The sequence below is a fragment of the Rhinolophus ferrumequinum genome, chromosome 18, assembly GCF_004115265.2.
Source record: "Rhinolophus ferrumequinum isolate MPI-CBG mRhiFer1 chromosome 18, mRhiFer1_v1.p, whole genome shotgun sequence".
NCBI classification, from domain to species: Eukaryota; Metazoa; Chordata; class Mammalia; order Chiroptera; family Rhinolophidae; genus Rhinolophus; species Rhinolophus ferrumequinum.
Window position 1 is genome coordinate 3,387,833 of NC_046301.1, and position 26,635 is coordinate 3,414,467.

General features: G+C 40.3%; 1 protein-coding gene across 5 annotated transcripts in view; it reads right to left on the minus strand.

Moving 5' to 3' along the window:
- PDE5A (phosphodiesterase 5A) overlaps positions 1-26,635 on the minus strand; it is a 112,778-nt gene that overhangs the window by 36,390 nt on the left and 49,753 nt on the right. For all 5 annotated transcript variants that reach the window (XM_033133494.1, XM_033133499.1, XM_033133495.1 and 2 more), the window contains 6 exons: positions 25,281-25,418; positions 23,164-23,231; positions 15,281-15,389; positions 14,222-14,309; positions 8,507-8,682; positions 6,401-6,460 (listed from right to left, as the gene is read on the minus strand). In XM_033133494.1, coding sequence (XP_032989385.1) covers positions 6,401-6,460; positions 8,507-8,682; positions 14,222-14,309; positions 15,281-15,389; positions 23,164-23,231; positions 25,281-25,418 — 639 coding nt within the window. The remainder of the gene's footprint in view (positions 1-6,400; positions 6,461-8,506; positions 8,683-14,221; positions 14,310-15,280; positions 15,390-23,163; positions 23,232-25,280; positions 25,419-26,635) is intronic.

The window sequence follows — 26,635 nt, forward strand, 5'->3', positions numbered from 1 at the left end:
TATAGGCTTTCAAAAGACTGGATTTTCCAGAATCTACTGACTGATTTGTTCATTCAATCACTCAACAAAAGGTGTAAAGGAGGCTCTTGTTAAGCAATCCCTAAATAACAGCTATTGTTACTATTATTAGTATTATTATGACCCAAGAACTAACAGCCTGACGGAGACAGCAGACAAATCAGTAACTGAAATACAGAGTTGAAGTGCAGTCACACAAGCACGTTGGTCGTTTCCCCAGCGTCTCTCACAACACCGTGACAGAGACGCACGTGCACATTTAACGACGTCCTTTTAGTCGCTGCTGATGGTTCATTTTATGTGTCCACTTGACTCGCCACGGGGTGCCTGGATTAGACATGATCGGGGGTGTATCTGTGAGGGTGTTTCTGGCCGAGATCAGTACGGGAATCAGTGGACTCAGTAAAGTGGAGGGCACCCCCATGTGGATGGGTATCACACCATCCACGGGGACCTGGACGGGACAAAAGGTGGAGGAAGGGAGAACGGGCCCGTCTGCTTCCTACCTGCCTGCTTGAGCTGGGACGTCTCGTCTCCGCTCAGGTGCTTGGACGTGATTTCAACCATCAGCTCACCTGTTCTCAGGCTTTCAGACTCTGACTGAATGTCCCACCAGCTTATACACGGCAGATGGCTGATGCTCAGCTCCCGTCGTCGTGTGAGCCAATTCCTCAGAATAAATCTCCTTTGGTATCTATGTCCTCCTGGTTCTGTCTCTCTGGAGAACCCTGACTAGCAGTCACCTATTTTTCTAGTCGAAGAGAATCTTTCCTGAGCTTTATCAGTCCTTACTGAAGACAAATGAGGCCCTTCTTTTGTTCAACTATTTCTCATTATGAAGGCCACTCGCACAACAAATGGGAAACACTGGTGTCCCTTTTATACAAGTGTGGAGGGTGCCTTTGTGTTTATTTAACAGAGAAATGAAAGTTTATAGGAAACAATACACTTATAAGGTGTATAGTCTCCTTGAAGCCCACAAAGCATGTATGCATGGAAAAGAATACACTTGGGTCAAGTAAATATAATTATCATTTTAATATTATTGCGTTTCTTATTTTGGGTGGATGCCTTCTAAAAAGGTTTATATTTAGCTCGTGGCAAAGTCTCTGCAACCTCAGAAAAAAACGAAGATGCATGGCTGCATGGCTCCACAATTTGTCCAACTGTGTAATCTTTATACAAAAAGGTCAAGCTTCCATGAACGACATTCTGTTCGGGTCAGAATTATCGGATCTCAGGAGCTAAAATAAAAATTACAGCAACAAATCCGAAGAGCCAACTGTTCAAAAAGGCTGCTTCTTTAGAAAGTTGGTTATTAAAATAGTCTGAAAAGAAGGGCAGCTACTGAACTTCATCATCCATAAAATGTCAAATTCTTCCAGATAGCCTCAGTGTTTTATAAAGGCATTTGTTACAGGACTCCTTGATGCTTATTCAACATAAATGTTAAAAGGAAGAGATTTTCCTGCGAGATCCGTTCTTTAAGGAAATTATTTTTAGGGATAAAATTAATAAGCCATTTGATGAGTGATTGGTAGCTACAAGGAGTGACCCTTATCAGGCCCTGATCACCACCCCCTTCCACCCCCAAACTGGGCACACTTTCGTGGAGAACAGTTTGGTCCCAGGTCTTTGAATAAAGCCACTTGACAGCCATCACATTACACTTTATAAGAGGCTAATGTTTCTCTTCCCTGCTTTTAACATGCACAGAACATGTGCTTTGAAAGAAAAAAACCCCACACAATTAGTTTACAAGACTGTTGGAATTTATCTTTCTCTAAGAAGGAAATAAGTCCATATAAAAATGAGAGAGAAATCCTCTTATACAAAGGGAAGTAAACATCCAACTCTAGGTGGAACCAAATCTTATAGAAAATAAAGAAGTGAATAAGGCACAAGACTGGATTAGTATAGTTTCCAATAACTGTATTCAATAAATGTTTTATGATTTTTCCTTCTTATAACATTATATAAATGGATGTGTTTAAATCTCAATAGGAAAGAGGTACAAACTATTAAAAAAATGTTGGGTAGTGATTGTACAGTTTTTCAAAGCCATATAAAGAAGGAGTGTGATAACGTCAAGATTCTGATAAAATACATATGTGCTTCTAAGTAAAACTGTAGAGTAAATATATAACTACAGTTGGGACTAGCACACACAGATCTGGGTAACATCTAGTTGGTATATAAGATGCTCCAGAATGGGGCCGCCACATATTGGAGCTAAGATTACCGTTGGAAGTAATCCACTAGTAAAACACAAGCAAAACAGATAAGATTCGCGTGTCAAATGAAAGCAGGAAGAACCAGACAGAATCTATGAAGTTCTGTCAATATGCAAAAGCTCCAGCCCAGTTCATGTCACAGATACCGATAAAAATGAATGTACCGATGATGGCACACAGAAGCCCCCAGGACCCAGACTGTCCCAGAGTTTTCTAACACAGACGAAGAGGGTGCCTTACTGGATGCCACAGGTCACTGCAGGTCAGTGACACTGGTTATCAAGAGCACAAGGTCAACTCTTCTTTGTTATTATCCGCCCTAAATATTTCATGAATAATTTGGCTATCCATACAGCTTTCCCCCAAAAGTGCAGGAATGTGATGATCATCTTGATGGAGAAAACGGATCACACGCTAACAGTGACTTACTTAGAGCTTTGAGTCAGGTGCCTGGCTCTCCCTTACTGCTATTACCTGCCTCAGCCTCACCTGTGCCTGCTGAAGACGAGGCTAATTCCATCCTAAGTGGTCAGCTTTTCGCGATTTCACACTGCTTTGATACAGAAGACCTTTCAGGATCCCAACAGGGACTCAGTCTGCGCTTAGATACATGGCCTGTGATTAAAGAAACTGCTGTCAAGCAGAAGCTATAGCGGACTCAGCTGAGGTCACACTGACTCCACGACAAAACTATTATTTTAAAAAACTAAACTCTAATACATATTTATTTACTGCTCTTCTAACAAGAGAAGAAGGCAGAAAAGGCAATCAGTCATCAAATATTCAGTTACCTACAATAAACATGTATTACATTCTGATAACTTTATCATAACCAGGTCAGCTGGGGTCCTTTTATTTTTATCTCAATAACCTGTGACTAAGGATCATTAAAAGGTATATGGCAAAATGTTTAGTTTAAGGCCTTATTTCTACTACACTCAATTTTAAGCCAAGAGAAGATTAGATTAAAAATAGGAAACTCAATAAACTCCAATAAAAAAATCAAGTGAATCAAGGGGAAAAAATAAGGATTCTGAATTTCCCATCAACAAAATTACTTTTGTATAGCTAGAGACCTTTTCTAGGCACAGCCATATTTAGTATACTTTAGTACGTTATTTAATTCTCTTAAGAACTCAATTTAAAAAATAAAAGTTAAGAAAATATTTGACAGGTTTTCAACTTATTTTAGATTTTAAATTGAGATAAATAATCAGACACATGACAAAGACAGCAATTTTGGTAATTGCTAGTGATGCAAACACCTGTGTGGTTGAAGCCGTAAAAGAATTTTTATTAGGTTGATAGAAAATTAAAATTGCAATTGGTTGCTGAATTTCAACCAATTTAAATGAATTACTTGACCTACAAGCTATGTAGCCCTGCATTTCTCAATGCAGCTGCCAGAAATCTATTTTCCAAATGGAACAACAGATGGTTTTGAACAATACTGCAATATAGTAATTTTCGGTTATACCAAAGTGTTTTTCTCTTGCTAAAATTATAAACATAATTGAGGAAATAATTTTCAGATTTTTCTGAAAGACTATACTATTTTCAAAGTGAAACACAAAGTTTAATAACCTACTGATTTTTTTAGCATTATCTTTAGAAATTATTGTATATGCTAGTTTTTATTTATCTAAAACAACACGTGGCAGGCAGAGTATAAGCTTCCCTCATTTTAGAACTAACTCAATAATCCCACAGAGCCTGCGAGCACTTCAAAATGTGTCTTTCCATGTGATCATTTCCATCTCACGATATGCATTTAGTTCCAAACTTTATCATTCTAGGAGGATCAGAAAAATGGGCCAAGTAAGCCTGACGTGAAAGATAATTTAAACCTATACACCTTTGTGTATAGGAAAATAATTGGAAAAATGCTCATTTCTTCAAATACGGTTGAGAACAAAATAAATAGCCTATTCCAAATGACGCTAACCCCTAAAGAAGCCTAACCTTTAGGGCAACATCACCTCAAGTTCCTCAGACTGTCCTTGCCAAACGACTCAGCGTCCCACGCAGTGACTCAGTGGCGAAGCCAAGTCCTTGATGTCCTTCCTTCCTTTGTAGCTCACTGTCTCTGAGGGCTGAGCCCGGGCTCTCGGGGCTCATCCTGGCACCATCACTCGGAGACCCTGAGGGGGACAATCTAAGCTCTCTCAACCTCCAACTGCATTTCAAATGCTGATTATACTGACCGCACAGGCCTGTTGTGGACTAAATACACTTGGTTCACATACATAGAACTGCAAAGATGCCGCACTTATGGTGGTAAGTGCCCCATAACGTAGCTGTTACTATGACCCCTTTCCTCTTATCTTGGCCAAATGACGCTCTTTAGTGCTCAGGCCACATCCAGGACCAGCCCTCCTGCCATCTTGCCCTGCTCCCTTCACACGCACCATGTGACCCCCACTTTGTCCAAGAACATGTGGCTCTCATGCTTGTGAACTACCCCGGTTCACAAGCACGAGATGAACCGAAACGAACACTAAAAACCTCACGTGACTCAGCCAACACGCTTCAGAGCTACTCCTCCTCTCTGTTTCAGACAAAACAGATTTTTAAAAAAGAGGCTGTATTGCTCTCCTCCATTTTCTCACCGTTTCCTCTGGCCTCTGCCGTTTCACTCCTGAAGCTGCTTCCTCAATAGTCACCCACTCCCACAGACTCCCAAAGCCTTTGCTCAGTGCTCCTGCTTTTCAACGTCCTACAAGTCATGGGCCCTCCCTCCTTTGGGAAACTTCTGGGCCCCTGCCGTCCTCCATCTGCCTCCCTGCTTACCTACTGATTGTCTTAGCTCTTTTCCTGCTCCTCCATCTCACCCTCCATTCACAAGGGTTCGGTCCTCCGTCTTGCACACCTCTCTCCCCACTACCTCCCAGCTGTTCTACTCCCATGACGTGACGTCACTACCATGGGACTCCCCAATCCTGGGGTTACCTCCCCAACCAGCACCTCCAGTTCTGACCACCAGCCTCCCCCACTCGAATCCTGCCTTTCCTGATGGTCATGTCCATTTGGTTGTCCCACCAGCACCTCAGACTTCCCATGTTCTAAATCAAATCTGCCAGTTTTCCTGTTTAATATTTCCATCTTCCTTAACGAATGGCACCATTATTCTTTCAATCACCAAGGTCAAAACAGCTGAGTCATCTCTCCCTTCTCTCCCTCCCAGCTCCTAACAGATGGCCGAGCGTGATGTGCACGGGCTGTGCAGTAGGCTGAGGGTGTGCCTTGCCTCCCGCCTCCTGCCAGTGGCACCTGGAGCCACTTGGCTCCTCCAGCTTCAGCGTGGGCTTCGTGACGCAGCTGTGCAGCTGACGTGAGAAAATGTCTGTAAGGGACAGAGGGCTCGCATCTGGTGGGCCACGATGATGATGACAACAAAAAGCATCTCCACACCCTCGTCACACCCTTCTCATTCCTCACAACGCTCGTCACATGTCACACAGACCTGATCTACGTCATCTCAACCAAATGGAAGCTCAGAAGGCCAGCCGTGGCTGTAAATGAGGATGTGCCTCAAATGTTCCTGCATCTCAAGCACGGCAATCTCCATCGGCACCCCAGGACATGGACGTTGTTCTCACACGTCGGTGCTCTCCTCTCACAGCATACTAAATAAGATGTAGGGAAAATTCGGGAACTGGCCTTACGTGAACCCAATTTCAAATAACACTCCATAACCATCTGGTCAGAAATTAAAGCCACTCTCAGTTCTCAATAACACAGAAGAGGTTATCAGTAAAATCTTTGTTATCATTACCCTAACCAAACAATCACTTTGCAGTCACCTTTCCTCATTTCCCCAGGAACTGAAAACTAAAAATAGTTTTGGCCTAAGATAGATGTAAAGATTAAAACAATTATTGGGGGAAAATATCAGAATCATAAAATAATGTATCACAAAGCCAATGTAAGTTCTTATCTTTTGCTTTGTGTCATCAGTGACTTTGTAGCCTGCAAGAAATTAGAGTTGATTAAATATTTTTATGAGTGTCCATCTAACTATTTACCACGTTTAATTAAATGTCTAAGGGACCATTACTAGCAGAAGCAGATATCCTGACAAAGGCCTATTTATGTAGTAATCAGATGTGTGCAGTTAGTCGTGTTTACAGAGAAGAGGGGAGTATTACCGCTAAGGACTGCAGCTCTCTTGTTTCCTCCTCTGCGGCTGAAGCGTGATACGACAGCACCTGTGAGGACAGACAGGGGTACAGGTTATGGAAGAAGGACTACCAAACGCAGACCAGAATTGTCCCACTTGGAATTCTGCTAAAACTTCCGGGAGAGACAACTAGGCCCCTCAGAATGCCAGATCTTGTGTCCCCTTTCTTCAATTCAATTGTTTGTTTTGGAAAACAAAAGAATACTCCGTGTTCAAAAAAACGTGTCAGTTGTCTTCTGACATTGTTCATATAATGGACACATTATTTATAAGCCATACTATTGGACCAAACTTGGCAGAAAATTTAGTGTCAATTTTTTTTTTTTTTAATACTGACTTTAGTTATTTTTGCTTGGATATACAATTAGGGTAAAACACCTTCGCATAAAGAGACATTTTAGTGCTGATGTTTGGAAAGCAGGCAGTCTAGAAGTGGCTCTCAGATGAGGCCTGTAACCAATGGAGAATTCATAAAGAACAACTGCATGGCTGGGACATAAACGTCAGATTCAGGGAGCCCTGTACACTCATGGGACTGAGAGCCTGGCACAGCAGTGCTGGCCCAGGGACCCACCCACTGACAGCGGAGGCCCCCAGGCACAGAGCTCTCAGGACGTGGCTGTGAGCTCACTCCCCGCGAGAGGCTCACTCCCCGTGAGAGGCCCCCTCACCCTGTAGTGCACCCCAGTGCACGTAGAGGTCGGGCTCACTGTCTCTTACAACCGAACATGAGAATCACGTACTCCCGTTTTCACAAGTGATAGATAACGGCTAAGCAATGGGATAATATTTTAGGCTTTGTTTTTAACCAGGGTAGTGGTTGTATTTAAAAAGTCTATTATACTTTTAAAACATAATTTTGAAAGTTCATTTTTGACAGAGCCAACACAGATTTAGACAAAACTCCAGAAGCTTTCGAATCACTGTTCAAAAGGTAACTGTTTTCAGACTTATGAAACTGTATATACACATATGTGAAGTGTGTATTTAATTTAAATGTATGTGTATTTGAAACCGAGATTTCAAATCGGAGGTGTATAATCTGAGGTCTCATATACAATGCTATAGCAAAACTTCAGTTACTACCATCTTGGTTACTGATAAATCTTGACCTAAAATATATAACTTTCTAACTCTTTAGGTTGGGTATTTATTTATTAGGGATTCCAGGAAAAGTTATATCCCAAACACTGACTCATCTCAACTAGGTAAGAGCAGGCAAACGTTCAAATATATTTCACACCAATGTACAAATGACTAAGCAGACATTTGCACTTTTTGAAGTCCATTTCTGTAAATTGGTCTAAGACAACGAAAGGAAATTTCTTTGTTATACGAAGTACACATTTTCAAGGCAGTTGGTGAACTCCTTGTGGAAAGGGCTGGACCCCTTGGGTGGGCTGGCCTACTGGGCAGGGGCTTACCTGCTGCCAAGCCCCAAGCCAGGGGTCCACTAGCGGCCCGTGTTCAGAATCACCGGGCAGCCCTGTAATACGTAGATTTCCAGTCTCTACCCAAGACTTACTCAGTCAGAATTTTCAGAAATGGGGCCCATAAATCTATAATTTGAAAGTTTCTGAGAGCTTCTGAAATAGCTAGTCTAGGAGTTTATCCTTGATTTTTGTTGACCTTTTCCTTTTCCTTACTCTGATTCTCTATGAGCGCTTATGAGGGTTTCTGTGTTTATTTCATTTGTTTCTGTTTTTCATTTTAGTTTTTGAATGAATACATGTAAAAGTGACTACAGCTGCTCGCCAGGAGCAATGACAGGAGGCTCAGGCCACCGGGATGGCAGGGCAGACAGCAGTGGCAGGAGACATGTGTGACCACATGGCTCAGGTCAAAGACGGCCTGTGCTCAAAATGCAGGCGGTCAAGGGACACGCGGCCTGAGTTGTGGGTTGGTCACACGACCTCGGACAAGTTTCTAAAGTATCCTGGGTCTCAGTTTCCTTAGTTGTTTGAATGCAGAAATAAAGATCTGATCATCTGGACCACACGGCGGGAAAGGCCACCATGACGTCACAGACATGGTGACTTGCTACAGCTCAGAGGTCCCCAAAGCTGTGGCCCACCTCTAATGTGACCATTTGCTTGGCCATGGCTCTCTCCACGGCTTCATACATCTGCGTGTTCTGGATCCCCAAGCCACAGAAAATGACAAAAGCTTCCAGAAACTGTTCATCGTTGCGGTTGAAAGGCTTAACCTTGCCAGTGTTCTCCTCCATCTTATTGACAAGTTGGCAAACCCCTACAGCGATCCAAGAAATGGAGCAAGTGTTATTAGGAACGATCACAGTTTTTATCGATTTTGACACATACCCCCAAAGACTGTCTTACATGCTTAGGAATATCTGTCATCTCCAAACAAACCCACGAATCCTCACAGATCTAAGCTAGAGAAGTAAACTGAATTAATTTACATGACACTCGATTCTCAGTCCGAAATATACGTCGCCTCTGTTCAGAAATCCTAGAGTGCTGCCTTCTTCCAGACTTGGTTGTGAGTTTTAGGTCAGCTGAGTCCCCAAAGACAGTTTGTCCTTTGGACACTAATTGGATTTTTGTACTCTTGCCAAGAGAACAATTTTGATGCACAGAATTTTGGGTCATGCAGACTGCCTTTCCTTACTGAGAAACCAGAAGTTAAAAAACACACTTATATACGAAATAGAATGCAGGCAACAGGCAATTCACATAGTCTACATTTCAAATATGCACCTTGTGCCTAGGAGAACACGTTTGCCCACAACTTTTAATACTTCAAACAAATGCAAATAAAAATGACTTATTTATTTAGAAATCAAAGCAGAACTACTGTCTGAAGAAAATCATAATCTCCTCTGTCCTGGCCTCTCTTTGAAAGTCAAACATGTTGTCAACACCAATCGAAGGTGACATCAACGTTGTGATAAGTCCTTCTTGAACTAGTTGTTCTGGGATTCTGAGCCTTGTGCTCTCTGTGAGAAGCTGTGGGCCCAGTTCTGGGTAACATAGTGCTGTGGAGGCCCTTGTCTCTTCTGTTCCTAAATACACAATAACAGACGTGTGCCCACCGTGGGCGAGGCCTCGTGCTAAGTGCTTTAGTACAAACATAATCTCTAGTCCTCACAATTTACACCGAGGTAGTTGTGACCACGCCCATTTCACAGATGAGGAAACTGAGTCTCAGAAAGGTGAAGTCATTGCTCAAGGCCACTTCGTGCGCTTAGGTCTCAAATTCAAACCCCAGCTCACCTGAGCCCGAGAGGCCACCTCTGACCACACTCTGTGGCTCGGTGCCCTTTGCTGTCATTGCAGCAGCGCCCCTGCCGGCCATCCTGCTTGTCCCCCCCACGCACATGTGCCTATGCTTGTCCACTGGCCTGTGCACTCCCCAGGCTCCCTTTGCTGGGACCCTCACTTTCCCATGAGGCAGGCATCCCAATACCATCACTTAGAGTACCACGGGGCATTTTATATCTGCCTCTCTTTGTAGGCTTTACATAGCTCGGGCTCCAAGGTTTCACTGTTTCAGTTCTACTTCCTCAGCGAGCAAAGAGCCTGGCATCACAGCAGGAACCCAAAAAATATGTACTGAGTTAATGAGGGAAGGTAGGACGCAGTTTTGACCCCAACTACTTTCCCATGAAGCCTGTGGTCTGGTATCCTGTTTCTCCTGAACACGAAAGCATTTCACGGTCCATGGATGCAAGGTTGTACACTACGTCCCTTTATCACCCACCGTGGGAGCACTACAAATTGTCTGTGCTCTCATCTCTGTTGTTCCTTGTTTGAGTTTCTCTACTTCAGACAGTAGAGACAGCCTTCTCTATCCTACGTGCATCAGGACTGCAGGATCCCTTCTCTAACACATCACGGAGAAAAAGGTTAAACAAAGCAGAATGAATTTGGACATTGCAAGTCAAAACCATGGCTAAACAGCAACCGGCATCGTTATCTTCAGGAACATGTCCCATGTATGGTAAAAACACGAGGGCTGCGTCCTCCACCCTCTGTGAGTCCCCGAATTATAAATATGGAACTGTTTATATAGGCTTCTGGCTCCCTCCCAAATCACATTTCCCTGCGAGTCACGCGTTCCATGCCCTCAGCCTCACATCACAGTGGGATCGCTGCTCAGGTTTTACTCAAGTTCTCTCCTACACGGCCATTTTTCATAAACAAGATAGTACTTTTTATCACTTTGTAAGAATTACTGCATGTGTGAAAAGGCAAAGGCCACAGGAGGGCTGAGACGTGGCTGTCAGGCATTCTGCCAGGCTACGACCGGACAGCGGGTCGCATCGGTGCCTCAGTCAAAAGTCACTGGATGGATACATTAAGAAGCGTTAATTAATACCTCTGGAATCAAAAGGTATTGAAATGGAATTGTTATGTGTACAAATGTCAGGAGTCAGCTGTCACAAGCACAGCTCAGAGCAGGACAGCTAAAGTGTGTCTGTTACAATCTAACAGTTAGCTATAGATGTAGATCTATGGATATTGATATGGAAATATGGATATATAGAGATAGATACAGATGTAGGTATAGGTGTGTATCTGATTCTTTTTATATATTAATCTTCCGGATGAATTTTGTAAATGTTGGTCGAGAACCTCTCTTCCCACAGAAAAGTGGTGACACCGTACAGTTTAATTATACTTGCATTAGGAAAATCCTGGCAAACATTTATAAACAGATGAGCAGTTAGTGATAGCCAAATTATAAAATTTAACATGAAAAATAAAATGAAGTAGAAGTCAAATTTAAACTGATATAATTTGGAGTAGTTATCTCTGCCTTAGAATCAAGTGACAACACATAGACAAGCAGGGGTGGGGACAGTGACCAGCTTAGGAAACACGATCAGTAAGAAACACATCACTCTCTCTCTCTCTCAATTCACTGTCCAGCAACATGTGGTATTGCACTATACTTTTTATCACACTTATTCACTAACAAAGAGATGGATGGAAATGCAAATTATTTAAAGTAGAGATGGTCTTATCTTATTTTTTTCGATGGGAATAAGACTAATTTCTTCAAAATATGTCCTGACATTGGTATGAAAAATAGGCATAAGAATGTCTGACAAATACGATATGGGAAAAAGGCATATTTAACCTAATAAATGGGGGGGAATAATTGGTTAAAATAAGTGAATGCTGAATGAGAAAAACACTTCTTTCATGGTGCTGGAAGCAAAGTGGTGGAAACATTGTGTTATTAGCCAGAACACTGAGAAGACACGTGATATGAAACAAAACCTCAGGGAATACTTCTGATGATACAACAGGCCCCTACTGGTCTAATGCCTATAATTTCATCTAAATGTCAGTAATGGAAAAAAATGAGGGGGAAGGAAGATTACAAAAAACACATGGGCCCATCTGTCTTTCTGCATGAAACTCTATGGGGCCTCTCTATTAGAATTACATAACAGCAGAATCTGGTCTGTGACATGTAAGAAAAGTTATCTACAGCCATGATATTTTCCATGCTAGTCGAGAATTCAAATTCCCTGTTTTGTTACACTCATAACACAGCGGAGACACTGGACATTTTCCTTCTTGTACTTGGAATCAACTTGAACCTCTCTAAAACCCTACTACGATAATTATTTTTTCTTTCTTTTTATTTACAGGGAATTTTTCCTTTCCAAAAACTTTTGCTTTCTTTTGGCTCTGTTCTCATGTAGGGTGACAAAATGCATGCTAAGAGGAATCTGAGTATTTCAACAGGCATTCCTTAAAATGTTTTGTTCACTTGTCTGAAATAGAATGTGAATTTTGAGCAGATCTGAAAGGCTAGCTCGACTCCACGGAGGTGAACAATATGCTTTTAACGGGTTCAAAGACGCGTGGAGCCAACGGGATGCTGCCCTGCTCCCGCCAGGGTTCTTTGCACTTCCCCTGACTAGCTCTCCTTGACCATCTGGTTAAGTGATGAAAAGCCTGACATATAACTTCAGCCCGTCACCTCCATTCCCAGTTATGCTCCAATGAGATGCTGCTGAGGAAAAAACGAAATGGGACGTGGCGTGGCCGGTTGCCACGAGCTCCTCCTCCTTATGGAAACTTACTAGTGAGTAACACATCCCTTCTGGAGTTTCACTGCCCATTTTTCAAGGTCGAAGGCTGCTTGTAGTAAGTCTTTATACTTCTATTTGAAAGCACCAAAACAGCATGACATTTATAATGTAGTTTTCACCTTGAACTTCCGAGAATTTTGTAATAGAACAGTGACTTGGTATTACCGTAGGGGCCCATCAGTTTTCTCTTGTTGTTTTATGTTAGTGATCCAATGGGTGACCATCGTGAAAAGAGAGCTTGTGTACATATTCACTAGTCTGCACTTTTTCTCAGAGAATACAAAGAGAGCCGGGGACCAAACAGCCCAGCAGGGAGTTGCCAGGCTGGCTTCCCAGAGGCCAGGATGTGAGCTCCCGCCTGCAGGCTTAGAAACTAGATGGGCACACTGAGGACAGAGCCATTCCTCTGGGTGGGTCACAGTAACAAGTTCACGAGGCTGACGTATAAAACCAGAATGGCATTACTGTCCAGCAAGAACTAGACCTGTTCTAGGAAGCGGGACGCTGCCTGCTGTGCAGCCTGCTGCCTGCCGTCCGGTTCACAGTAAGAAACAAGTGTCAAAGCCATCAACACATTTGAGAGCATGGGAAGAAGGCCTTCTCTTCCTATGAGTTGGCCTGCCTTAAAGAGGAAAAGACCAGAACGGAAAGTCAGGGATTGGCGGAACGCTTAGAGCAGAAACCGGTGTGTGCATCTCCCAGTGAGGATGCACTCCAGCCCAGCGACGGAAGCGGCTACGACCTGCAATACCCATCGCCACCCGAGGGATGGCATCGCCAGGTGCACTGCCACAGCTCTCCACATCTCTGTCTGCACCAGGGACAAGGGTTCCCTGACTTCTAGACAGAACCTGGACAGGCACTTTCAATACTCGTCTCTTCCCTTTTTCCATGAACAATACCTCCTCCCTCCCCTTTCTGACTGATACTCTCCTTCAATGAAATTACAGTCCAGTCTTGAAACCTGGAACCATCAGACTTTTTAAGATAAATGTATATAGCTAAGCCTTGCTCCATTAGGGTGTTTATTTAAAAGTTTAGCCTTCCTATTTCCTTTATTTCCAAGTTCTTGGAAGAATGTGAACAGTTCCAACTATTATCTTGTCAATCATGTAGGATTGGCACATACAGCCCAGGATGTTCTGTTCTACTCAATATAACCTGCAATGCCAAGAAATAAGTATGACAATAATACAAAACATTCTGTTTTTCTGAGAATGCATTCCTCCATCACTCCAGAAGTAAATGCTTCTTCTATAACCTCATGTAAGAACGTACGTGGGCAGGGATTTCTGAGTTGTTCACTGACTTACCCCAAGTGCCTAGAGCAGTGGAAAGCTCAGTAAACATTTTTGATGAATGAATGAATGAACAAATGAATGAATACACCCTACAACCTAACCCACCTAGTCAATAAAGAAAAATAAAAAACCAAGAAGTGTGACTTTAAAAACAGTATATGTTATCAACTTCATGCCTCTCCATCTACTAACTTACACCACAGCATTCTTATACAAAAATTCTGTTAAAATAGGATTATAACAATTACAAAAATAGTTAATAAGATACTTCATAAATTTCGGTTGTGTCAGAACTCCTTTGTCATTCCAATTTTTACCTTTTTCATATTTTATTTAAATTTACACTTGAAAGAACTTTCTGGGAATACATTTTTTCCTTAATAAGTGCAGCGTGGAGGTTAGTGAAAAGGCTTACCTATCACTTTATTCTTCTTTCCGTTTTTTATAGGTGTACAAAGCAAACTTCGAATGCACTGCTGGTTTACGTTCCCTGTGTTTTCATTCTAAACAAAAACAAAACCAAAAAAACAGCTAAAAATCATGAAAAAATGGATTGGCCCACTGGATGCTATCATATAAACTATACTGGACTTGTGAAACCATTAATGTATCTGTTCTTTATTAGCTGTAATGATAGAGTGTAGAAAATGTACAAACTATAATGAAGTTCACGTAGATGCAATACAAAGCAAGCAATCTTTACATTATTAAAAATGATAACTATCCTATATTTCCTTTTTCCCATTTGAAACTTTCCAATCAGCTTACAGTAATACGAAGCAGAATATTTATGCAGGTGCCTACTACACCTGGTGGCACGTGTCTCCAGGAACTAAAGGGGGCGGGGCCCAAGGCATCACACCATGGGGACAGGTATGTTACCAGCTAGCCCCTCTCTAGTACACCCACCCCACTACTTCTACTGCTCACACTGCTGAAGTTCTAAAAGGCCGCCCAGATATGCGAATAACAAAGTCAGGCAGCTGCCTCAAAGTGCAATGCTTTCCGGAAACGAGAGAAAATACGAGAATTCAAAGTTTTCAACCTCTGAGAAACTGATCTTTGTAGGTTTGCTGTCAAGGAAAACAGATCTTTATTTTCCACAGGCTACTCGGTGTGTTCGATCACCAATTACTGAGTTCGAGCCATGTGGAATTTACTTTTCGAGAATCAACTCAAGAATTCTAGCAACACGAAGGGGTGTCATTGAAATGAAGTAGGTAATAGTTAAACTACCTCGAAATTAGTTTATGATAATTCATTAGTACATGTTCACAAAACTGAAGAAAGTACACAGAAAAATACTCAAGTGTTGTTATAAGCCATATTATTCTCCATCAGATCAGGGAAAGCACAGACCACTCCTAGACAGGCAATTCTAGGGCCAGCCCTTCAACTGCACAGTCACTCACTGCAAGTACAGACCTGACGGCAAAACAGCCCTCGAGCTCCCAGTTGAAATCGGGTTACTTACTGTCCAAGGAAATCTTTTGTCCTTACTGACATCTGGGACATTGAGTGGCACCATGGTATTTTTGACATACTGAGCATACATGTAATTGATTTTGTTTGCATCACGTTCCCTGTGGAAATAATGGATATGAGTTCTTTCTGTGCATTCAAAAAACACAGGCAAAGCAGAGTTAAATGATTATAAGAGAATAACACCAGTCGTAAAATTACGGGACAAAGTGTATACCTTAATTGGAAAATTCAGCTTTAAATGTATTTGATGATTCACAAGTATGGTAGTTACTATAATTGACATGTTTAGAAAAGACAAAGACCCACAATTTTGCAATGACCTAAAACAAGTTTTAAAATGTCTTCGGTAATCTCATTGCCATTGTTAATGGGCATGCGGATTTTTGTGCCATTTAATGTAAAATCCATATGCATTTTCTCCCACATCTTATTTTTCATCTGATTATAGAATACTAAGGAACAGTGCCTGTTTTACTTCCTCAATTATTTACTTTATCTATCCATCCCAATAATCTTTTCCACATTTCAAACCAAGGAAAAAAATCAAGCACGCCTAGAAGAATTTTATTAAGCTCTTCTCAATTCTTTTTTCTGCTTTGAGGTCTTCCATAATACTTTGTAAACTGAAAATTCATCGTCTTCAAAAAATCTTTTTGAACTTACATTTCCCCCAGTTTCCTTCCAATTTCTTGCTTAATAGGTTGAACATAAAATTTTAACCTGATGTCAGAGGGTACGTAAGTACAGTGCCAGTACTGGAGTTGGAAAACAAGATACAACATGTGTTTTTATCAGGAAACTTTATATGTTCCTGGGTGATGAGGATGAATTCGGCCAGGTTATGGAAATTTACTCCAACTTTAAGGATCTGCCTACCATAGTTTTAACATCACTACCTAAAGAAACAGGGAAACCAAACAGTGGGAGACATTTCAGAATGAAATGTACGCCTCAGGAAAAAATGGCCAGTTGTTCCGAGTTCTCAAAGTTCTAAGAGTTCCCCTATCTTCTGTCCTTCTCCCCGCACTGCTTCTTGGACAGTGGTTTCAAATCCTGTCCTTGAGTATCAGTGATCCCACAGAGATGCCTAAGGTCTGGCCCCATTCCTAGGCAAGCCATGGGTTAGTCTTTCCTTTCTCTGCTGTACATTTTACCTTAAGTGTCATTTGCTCACATCAGGTACTGACCACATGTCGGATATTACGTATAAGTGGAAAAGCACGGAAACGCAGATCACGGAGTCTCTTGGGCTCCTATTTCATTCGTGTTGTCTGGGTGGAATCCCAAGAAAAGGTTGTGCGGTAAGTGCAGTAATAGGTTGATAAAAACAATTTTTAAAACTACAAATATTTCACAGATAGCATAGTCTCGGGAAAGGAAAATAAGCTTTAGTAAAGACAAGAAAAATGCAAGGGTGGTTACTATGAGAAAGAGGTACATTGGGGAGGATACCTTAGTCCAAATCTTTTTTAAATGATAATAATACTATTAACGGTTTTCATTATTCTTATCATCATCGTATTAACAGTGGGAGCCCGATGAAACCCACAGTAGCTAAGCTACTTGCCAGAGAGGATACAATCAGACTTAGAGGTGTTGACACCGAGAAGGAAGAATACTAAAGTTACTTTTAAATCAACAGAAACCTAATTCTTTTTTTTAATTCCCTGAAATTTTTCAGTTTTCCTAATGGTTGCTTTAGTGAAAAGTGAGAATTAGCTTTATTAAGTTACGCGATACCATTTTACTTCTTACTCTGTAAGGACTGCTGATCGAGTCTTCGTTCCCACGCTCAATAAATACAGATTGGGAACCTGCTCCGTCAAGGGCACCCTGGCATCACACAGGAGACAGTCATGTTGGTCAGTGGCTGTCACAGGAGCTCACAGAAGGCTGTGACAGGACAATGACACGCATTCGGGAAGAGTCTGCCGCAGAGGCCGCCAGTTGCCCTTCCAGGACTCCCTTTCTCTTCCTCTGGACACTCGGCCCCAGAATGAAGGATGTGCATATAGCTCAGCCACCCTGGAGCTCGGTGTTGCCAGGTGCGTAAGTTCTAGTCAATTAGGATGTCAATTAGGACGTGACTGCTTCTAGAAACTGCACCACAAACACAGCTGGTGCATGCTCTCTGCCCCTTCTTTCACTGCCCTCTACCTACTCTTTGAAACACAGACAAGATGGCTGGAGCTGCATGCCTGACCCCAAAGAGAAGGGCAGCACCCTGGAGATTCAGAAGAGAACCCCCCAAGGTGCCACGGTCCCCGGGGCATCTGTGGAGGGCCTGAGCTGCTGACCTCTGGGCTTTCTCAGAGAGAGTAAGAATACTGCATTCTTGCTGAGGCACCTTTATTTTGGGTGTTTATGATTCACAGTCAAGCGGAACTCAAACTAGGACAACTGGTAACAATGCAACAGCACGCGTGTGGGGAAGATGGACATTCAGGGATGAAAGGGAGTACATTCCAGGGAGGGAAAACAAAACAAAACAATACAAAAAACCCCAGCAGGAAACATGCTGCTGAAGTGGAAGAGTTCTCTGTGTATTTGGGAACATTAAATAGTTCCAGATTGGTAGGAATAAAGTGGTGGTTTTGCACTGAAGGTGTGAGGCTAGGATAGTAGTGGACGATCTGAAAGTGCCGTGCAAGCCGCCTGCACCTCTCTGAGGTCCTACTGCAGGAAGCGGACCTGGCCAGTGTCTCCAGCTGCCGAGCGCTGGCGCCCAGGGCCACATCTGCACTGAAGCCGCGCCTCCCACGACTGCTCCTGGACAGACTGACCACAGCTGGAAAACTAAAGTCGGCCCCTCCTGGGAGACCCAGGATTCTTCTGACAGGAGACTCTGGCTAGAGGCCTCCCAGCGCTTTGCCAAACTTTTCTTACAACTGCCAGCTGTTGCAGATGCTTCCATCAAACCCTCCCTCTTTCCATCCTCTTCTCTCTCCTGCTGGGTCAGGCTTGGGTGGGGTCTGATGCTCTCCTAGCCTCTCCCAGCTCCTTCCCCCTTGATTCTCACAGGGGGTTTCCCCTCATAAATGTGCTGCACATTTAATCCAGCCTTAGCATCTGCTTCTTGGAGGAGCTGGGCTAACTCAGATGTCTCAGGCTTTCTGCACAGTGGATATCAGATCAGTGGAGTTGTACAAGAGTGCATCCTCGGGAAGACAGTTGGGGACGTGGAGGCAGGACACACTGAGAAATCTGTGTTTAGCACTAATGGGAAACACCGCAGGCTGTAGCAATCAAAGACAAAAACACATTGAAGAGACAGAAATAACAGCTAATACAGAGTCCTTACTATGTGCTGGAAATTTTCTGAAGTGTGTTACGTGCATTATCTCGTTTAGTCCTTACTACAATCCTGCTATCAGGATCCCCATTTTACAGATGAAGAAACTGAGGCTTCCAGAGGTTACATCATTTACACAAAGCCCTACAGCTGGTAAGTTATGGAAGTTAACTTTAAATACAATCATTCTGATTTCAGAGTCTATACTCTTCTACCCAGTATCCACAGTTTTTTAAAGTAGTAAAAACCCTTTCACTACTTTTTATAGTAGTAAGCACTACTGTATCTAACTATAATCATGTTTCCTAATAGAATAATAATCGCCAAGTACTAACTAGTACATACACGTGTATATGCCAAGAAAGTGAGTTTAGAGGACTGATTCAATGTATTGGTCATATTCACATAAAATTAACGAATAGGGAATTATAGAACTAAAATATCTATTTCTTAAAACTTAGAGCTAACATAAACTGTACATACTCGTTTTTCCGTCTGGCTGGGTGGGTCTTTGAATTGAAGCACAGAAACTAAAACCTCCGGCCATCTGGAAATGAGCTTCCCTCCAGAAATTCTCGGGCGACCCAACTCCCGACAGCTTACTGTCCTTTCTCCGCCTGATGATATGATTCTAATAATTATGTATCACGTGTGTCATCAATATTTTTTAGTTTTACACTTAACGTTTCAAAACTGTCTTCAATATCATTTTAATTTATAAAAGCTGACAAGTGGGTTGGCTGGGAAAATACCAAGTGAGCCATGTACTTCAACTGACACGTAACAGCCTAACAGGAATAGTTCGCCAATGCTAACATCATCCAATTGCCTTGCAGTGCATCTCATGGAGAGTGTTTGGCTGACAATGTTTAATAATGAGAACTGATGAGGCCTGAATTCTATCAATAAGCAACTTTAGAAAGATAATAAAGAAGTTGATGGTGATATGTGAATACCAGTGTAGGCCTTGTTCAGAATGCTGAAGTTGCCAAACCATTCTAATTCAGAGTTTTTGCAAAATTCAGCCTGATACCTAATTTTTGCTACAGTAAAAACACATTTACATCACTTTTTATTTTTATATCACTTTATTAAAATAAAGGCTAAGTTTAAAATGTTTTGCTGACATAAGGCATTAGTGTTGAACAATTTTTGTTACTGTAAAATCATTTAATGAATCAGTTAAAATGATCCAAGAAAATTAGTCTCTTTTAAGGGAATCACACTGACCTAGTTCGCCTTTGTAAAACATAATTTTTATACTAAGACTATTTTGAAATGACTAAAGAAATAAATGAAAAGGTACCTCTATTTATCCTACAGAGAGGGAATGTAGTATTCATCAGGAACAAGTCAAATAATAGTAAAACATTAAATACATAGTAAAAGACTTTGCTTTAAAAAAAAAATGCATATTCACCAGTAGGGGTCACTATTACACTAAATCACTGGGCTTGTTCAGCTAAAAGGAATTAGAGGACCAGGCTGAATTAATAATAAAGATTAAATGTAATTACACGGACATGCTGCTGCACAAATATTCAAAGGTAAACGTAAATATTTCATTATTTTATACATTTAATATGCATTATCATAATGATTTTCCCATTGTCCCATAACAGATAAATATAAATTCATAAATATAGATGTATATATTTATATTTTATATTTGTATATACATAGAAATTCATTATTTATGCAAGGTGAAAAGTAAAATAATCAAATATTTACAGCTGTCTTATCTAGAAGCTTTCTAAAATGTTCTTTATAAAAAGCAACAAAATGTCATAGCATCATAAAATCAAAATACCGTATTTTGCTGTGTATAATGCACACTTTTTTGCCCAAATTTTTGAGGGAAAAATAAGGATGTGCATTATACATGGGTAGTACTAATTCCGTATCTATATGAATATTTTTAATTCTTTTATTTCTACTTATGAGTTAAAAGTGTAACTCTAGAAATCAATAACGATACCCATATGCAAAATAATACCCTGGAATATGATAATCGGTTTTGTTGAACTTACTACAAACTTGCAACGATGAAGATCTCTTGGCCTTGTATGAAGCGTAAATATTGTAAATTTGTTACTGGTACATAAAATGCCTTGTACCTTGTGTCTGTTCTTGTGTCTTGTAATTATTTGTTACATAAAATTTCTTGTACCATAATATGTCAAAAGAATAAATGCTAAAATTTCTTTATAATACAAAAAAGAAGTACCTAAATGTAAACAAATAAAAATTTGAATTAAAAAATTAAAATGAAAGATTTTTTTCCCTGGAAGTTTGGGCTAAAAATGTGGGTGTGCATTATACACGGCAAAGTACGATAATATATATTAATGCTTATCCTAAGAATAAGAAAGTTCATAACTGAACTAGGAAGTATAGCCTGACGCCAGCATGTGAGGGGGAGGCATACAGACGCAGCAGGATGTGTTCATGTTATCACACATCCAAAAAGCATTCGATGCTGACAAAACAGTGTCATATATGCCAGAACACACACACACACACACACACACACACACACACACACACACGGCTCAGGAAAGAACAGACATGGAAATGGGATACGAACCCCAGTTCAAACCAGCAATGCTGAGAGGGAGACAAAGGTCTGCAACTCAGTTATGACCATGTGGACTAAGCTCGTGGGCAGCAGAAGACTCTCTGGGTAGGGATGCCTGGTTTATCTCCCTGGGCACCCACCCTTCACCCAGGTCAGCAGCAAAGGCCTGTCGGGGGTACCTTCTGAGTCCAGTGAAGTCCCATCTGCCTCAAGTTACATCCTGTCCCTCTGCTAATTCCTAAAATTCCTTTAATAGGAGAACCGGCCTTTCATTGTGTCGTATTGTTAAACTAATAGTCTAGAAATTATGAATTTTGATTTAAAAATAATCACTTAAGCAACGTAAGTCCCTGTGGTACAGTTGCTCCATTGTGATGGGGGAAGACCTAGGTGGACAGGAAATGTGAGAAAAGAAAGGAAAGGGTACATTCGAGGGCACGAGATGGCTTCGGCAGGCCTGCAATGACCCACAGGGTCAGCCATTAGGACAGTCGGACCAAAACCAGGCTGTGCAGTCAGTCAGGTGTTATGCTAGGCAGTTCTGCTTTATATGATCCGCAGACATGACTTTTGTTCCATTTTGCTTCCAACTTTTTATTACAGGCATTTTCTTCCAATTTTTTATGATGAACATTTTGAAATACACAAAAAAGTTGAAAGTACAATGAATATCCTACTCCTAGATTCAACAATTTTTAATATTTTGCCACATTTGCTTTATGTATGGATGTACGTTGGGATATATTTATTTAAATATATTAAATGTAGCTATATTTGCTTATTTGTCTTTGGCTGAACCAATTTAAAGTGAGGTGCAGACATCATAACACTTCATCCTTAAATATGTCAGCATGAATCCCCTAAAAATAATAACATTCTCCTGCTAACCACGATTATCTTTCTAATTCCAAAGGAAAAGTAACGATAATTCCCCATCACCATCTAGTAGTCGGTCCATATACAAATTTCCCATGGTCCACAAACATGTCTGACGGGGATCTCATCAAGGTTCCCGCACAGCCTCTGGCTGTTAGGTCCAAGAACTCAGTTACACGGACTTTTTGACGAGACCAGCTCAGTTATCTCATAGAACGTTCTGTAGTCTAGATTTGCACAAAGATTATTTTTAAAGCATGAGCACCAAAAGCTAAGTTACTGAGGACTGTACTAATGCAACATCGTTCACTACACCAAAGAATTCTCAGATAGGTCAAGGGTAGTGAAAAATATCTGGAAATTTAATGTCAAAAAGTAAGGTTAAGATAATGTTTTATTTCCATGATCATATGAGGCTTTCAGATATAATATCAATAAGTAGTGGTAAAATAATTTGAAAGAAATAAACAATGGATGATGTGCCCAAGAATTTCCAATGCTTTCTCCTGGCAGACTTACATTCCTTAGAATATCCTGCCACTTATCCAAATAACATCAGTTTTTGCTAAGGGTGAAAAGGAAATATGAGAAAGAACATTTGGTAGTTTACTCTAAATCCTTTGCAAATTTTTCAGAAACCACATATAAAACTGGGGCAATGACATCTACAACCTCCACCATATAAATACTTTCTATTGTTTCTGAGTGACAATTAACAAAAATGTGATTACAAACTTAAAAACTATGAAAAACATGAGAAAGAAATGAATTACAAAAGAAGTCTGATCTGACTCTAGTCCCGGGGTGCAGTCCCATGCTGATTCCATAGCAGAACAAACGCATAGAAAAGTGTGTTCAGAAGCCTGTTAAATTTCCAGTGAGGCTCCAACATGCAATGAAAAACCAGAACTGAAATACAGTTCTTCTGACACCATTCATTCTATGAAATAATTCTCTAATAGGTCAACGGTAGTGGGGAAAAAAATTGAAACTTTTCAACATCAAACAGTAAAGTATTTTCATAAACAAAATTATTTGTGGGGAAAAAATAGGGGGAAAACTGTGGGGAAAGAATTTAGCCAGTATTATATACTTGCAAATAAAGATAGAGATTAAGTCATTTTACCTTGTAAAAGTATCTGATGATTTTTCTAATTCATCACACTCCATGTGAAACACACTAGAAAAGGAATCCTGAAAACAGAGCGACAACACAGACTGAGAAATGCCTGACAAGGTAATAAAAACTATTTAGATACGGACACACACGTGTAAGGAATGATTGACACACTAATAGTTATATATTTTTTTAATTTACTCTCAGACTGAACTGAACCAAATACTTACTTTATGACATCCCGTTATTAAAAGTCATGTTCCTGTAGTTTCTGATCTCCACTTGTAAGAAATTTATTTGAGTACTATTTTTTCCTACAAGGTGTTGATAAATATGTTAGCTTCAAAATTTCTCTGTATTTAATCAAAATCCTCGAGTTTTTGCATCTAGGCATATATTGATTGCTGCTGTTAGATCCCACGTAAAGAATATCTTTTTTAAAAGACATATCATCCAATGTTTTATGAGATCATTAAAATAATTGTAAAGATTTTAGCTACATAGTGAAATACTTTTGAAGTTATATTGAAAAACAGAATACATATTCATAACCAAACTATATTTACACCTAATAAAAACTGGAAGGAAACACAGAAATACTAGTTTACGTTGGGGAAAGAAATGCTGAGTACATTTTTTTTCTTGCTTAGCTTTCAATTTTTGGTAGTGTTTTTGAAATATTTTTAATAAACAAATAACTGTAATATACACAAACATCAAGTCACTTAATTCATTTTCTAAACCCAACAACTAACTTGTTAAAAAGTGAGCAAAATGTCCTAATGGGCATTTTGCTGGGCTATACTTCCAAGCACCACTGGTCCAAATCAATTGCTGCCATGATGCGTAGTAACTGGTAGAAGCGTGAGCTGAATGTTAATTAAAGTGGTATTTAAGTTGCCAAAATAAGGAATGCCTGATGTATAACTTTCAAAAATTAAATAAAGAGCAGGTCACAGAGGAAACACGATAAATTGACATACTGCATTAATGAGTTCTGACCTGAACTTTAAAAGGATGGCTGCTTATCTTGTAACCATTTCTATACTAAAGATTGTATAACGGATTGAAAATACGAAGTACTATCCATGAGAACACTGATTATCTTATAGTGGGTTCTCATTTATTAATATCTTGTTAATAAGAATTAGACACACCCACATACAAAATGATTCAGATAATGTTGGATCACACAGTGCTGTCTTACTATCTAAAACAGTTAAAAAATTTTAATGTAAATATTAAATATCTTTTATTATTCTACTTCCCTCCCCAAAGAAATCAATTCAGATTTCATCATATATGGATTGTAGCTAATCTATACACGTGGTAACTCCCACTCTTTCCTATTGACCCACAATGAAGAGCATATTCTCAGGGTCTAAAGGAAAAAGAAAGTGAACAATTACATAAAAAAGAAATATCCCAAAAGCAGTGGTTCACAGGCTGAGAAGAGAAAGAAATTGCATAAAGGAAAACTGCCTTCGGCTAGAGGTCCTAATTCTAATGGCAAACTCAGTTGTCCCATCTAGAAGTAACCAGCATTCGATGAGCACAATCTTTCCACACACATCTGTTTCCATATGTTACAAATCAGTGGCTTGAAAGGTACGTTAGAACAGTTGAGTGGTTTTCCATTGTTGGTAAAAGATTTGGTACTTACGGGCGCGCCTTCAATAACCTCTCCTCTACTGGGCCATGCCTTTTGGTTTTTAAACAATTTCCAGTAAAAGGAAATTTTTATACCCAACCCATTCAGGATGGGAGAATCTCCCTGTTCACAGCAGCCAGGGCACCACTATTTCTGACCGTGGAAAGTCAGCACTGTAATCATAATGCACTTCGCCATCCAGGGAGTGGAACCACTGACCAAAGCGGCACACAGATATTCCTGTGGTGACTGAGTAGAGGAGGGACACAAACGTGAAAAGGGTGTGTGAAGGCAGCCTCCAACCTCACCTCTACCCCTCTTCAGCCACAACAGCTCACACTGCCATTGGCTTTGCGTAAACACCACATACAGTCAGGTTCAAGGGAGGGTTCTGAGGCTAACATGGGTTTAAAAGCAGTGCTTTAAGGGATATAAGTGTCTATCTAAAAATAAAAAAGTCATACTCTGTACTCACGGAGCAATCTTCATCCACTATGAAAATGGTGCATTTCTGCACCTGCATGAAGGAGATAATAGTGGCAGCTATTTTCTTTAGAATTACTTCTAGTGATTGTTGTTCTTCAAAAATTAAGCTAGCAAGGTCCAGCAGCACCTAGACGAGAAACAAGAGCTTATTATTTAGTAATTGCTTGTGATTATTAACACAACACAGTGATTTATATGGATTATAAGTTCTATATATATGCACACAACCAAGTTTGCATTCAAGTATTAAATGTGTAAGTCTCTGTTTACCAACAAAACTCCCCTATTAAGTACTAGCACAGTTAATACAGTGGTTACAATCACAGACTCTGAACCCAGAGTCATCAGACTTTAATCCTGACTTCCTTTCCTGCTAGCTTTGTGATCTAGGGCAAGTTTCTTGAAAATGGGGATAGCAGCAGTACCAAAATCACAGGAATGTTGTAAGAACTAAACAAGTTAACATTTATAAGGCATTGGGAACAGTATCTGATACATAAATCACACTGTTTATAAATAATACATGTTTATCAACATTTATCAACATTATCAACATTTTGACAGAGCACAGTAAATATTGTTCAAAGTAAACAAAGTTTTCAGAGTTCTATTTGTGTTTTTCCTGGTAGTTTCTCTTTCCTTTGAATTCCATAAAATTTCTTCTAATCTCACAAAGTATTTGTGTGATGAGGGGAGAGAAAGGGTATTACCGAAAATTTGTTGGGGGGTGATATTATCCTAGCTAAGTCCTGAAAGATGAGTAGGAATCATTCTGCTGATGTGGGTAAGGAAAACATTTCAGTCAAAAATAACTGAATTGAGAGACAGTAACATATTACAAGTTTTGATCAAGTTTTATGAGAATACAGAGTGTAAAGAGGAGAACTGGGGAGATGAGATTGCAGAGTTAAGGAGAGAGGAAACACCAAAAGCTTTGTATGTCTCTTGAAGCAGTTTGGATGGTGATTAATTGCAGGGAGGAAGTGACAAGATGACAGCTGTGTTCATAAAAATGAGGATTGGATTAATGTGTGACAACAATAGAGTGTGGAAACAGATAGGAAAATACTGCAGTTGAAGGTAATGGAAGGTCCAATGTCTTACTAACACAAGTCGCTAAAAGGAGAAAATGAGAGAGCAAGAGAGAAGAATTATCAAAGAAATAATGAAAAAAATTTACATAAAACTGAAGAGCTTAAGCCTCCAGACCGAAAGGGATGACCAGGTAACAGGATGAGGAATGAAAGAAAGAAAAAAAAAAGTCATATTGTGAAATTAAGTTACAAAAGCAAAGATAAAGAAATAATCCAAAAAAGCCTACAGACATAAAAAAAAAAAAATCTA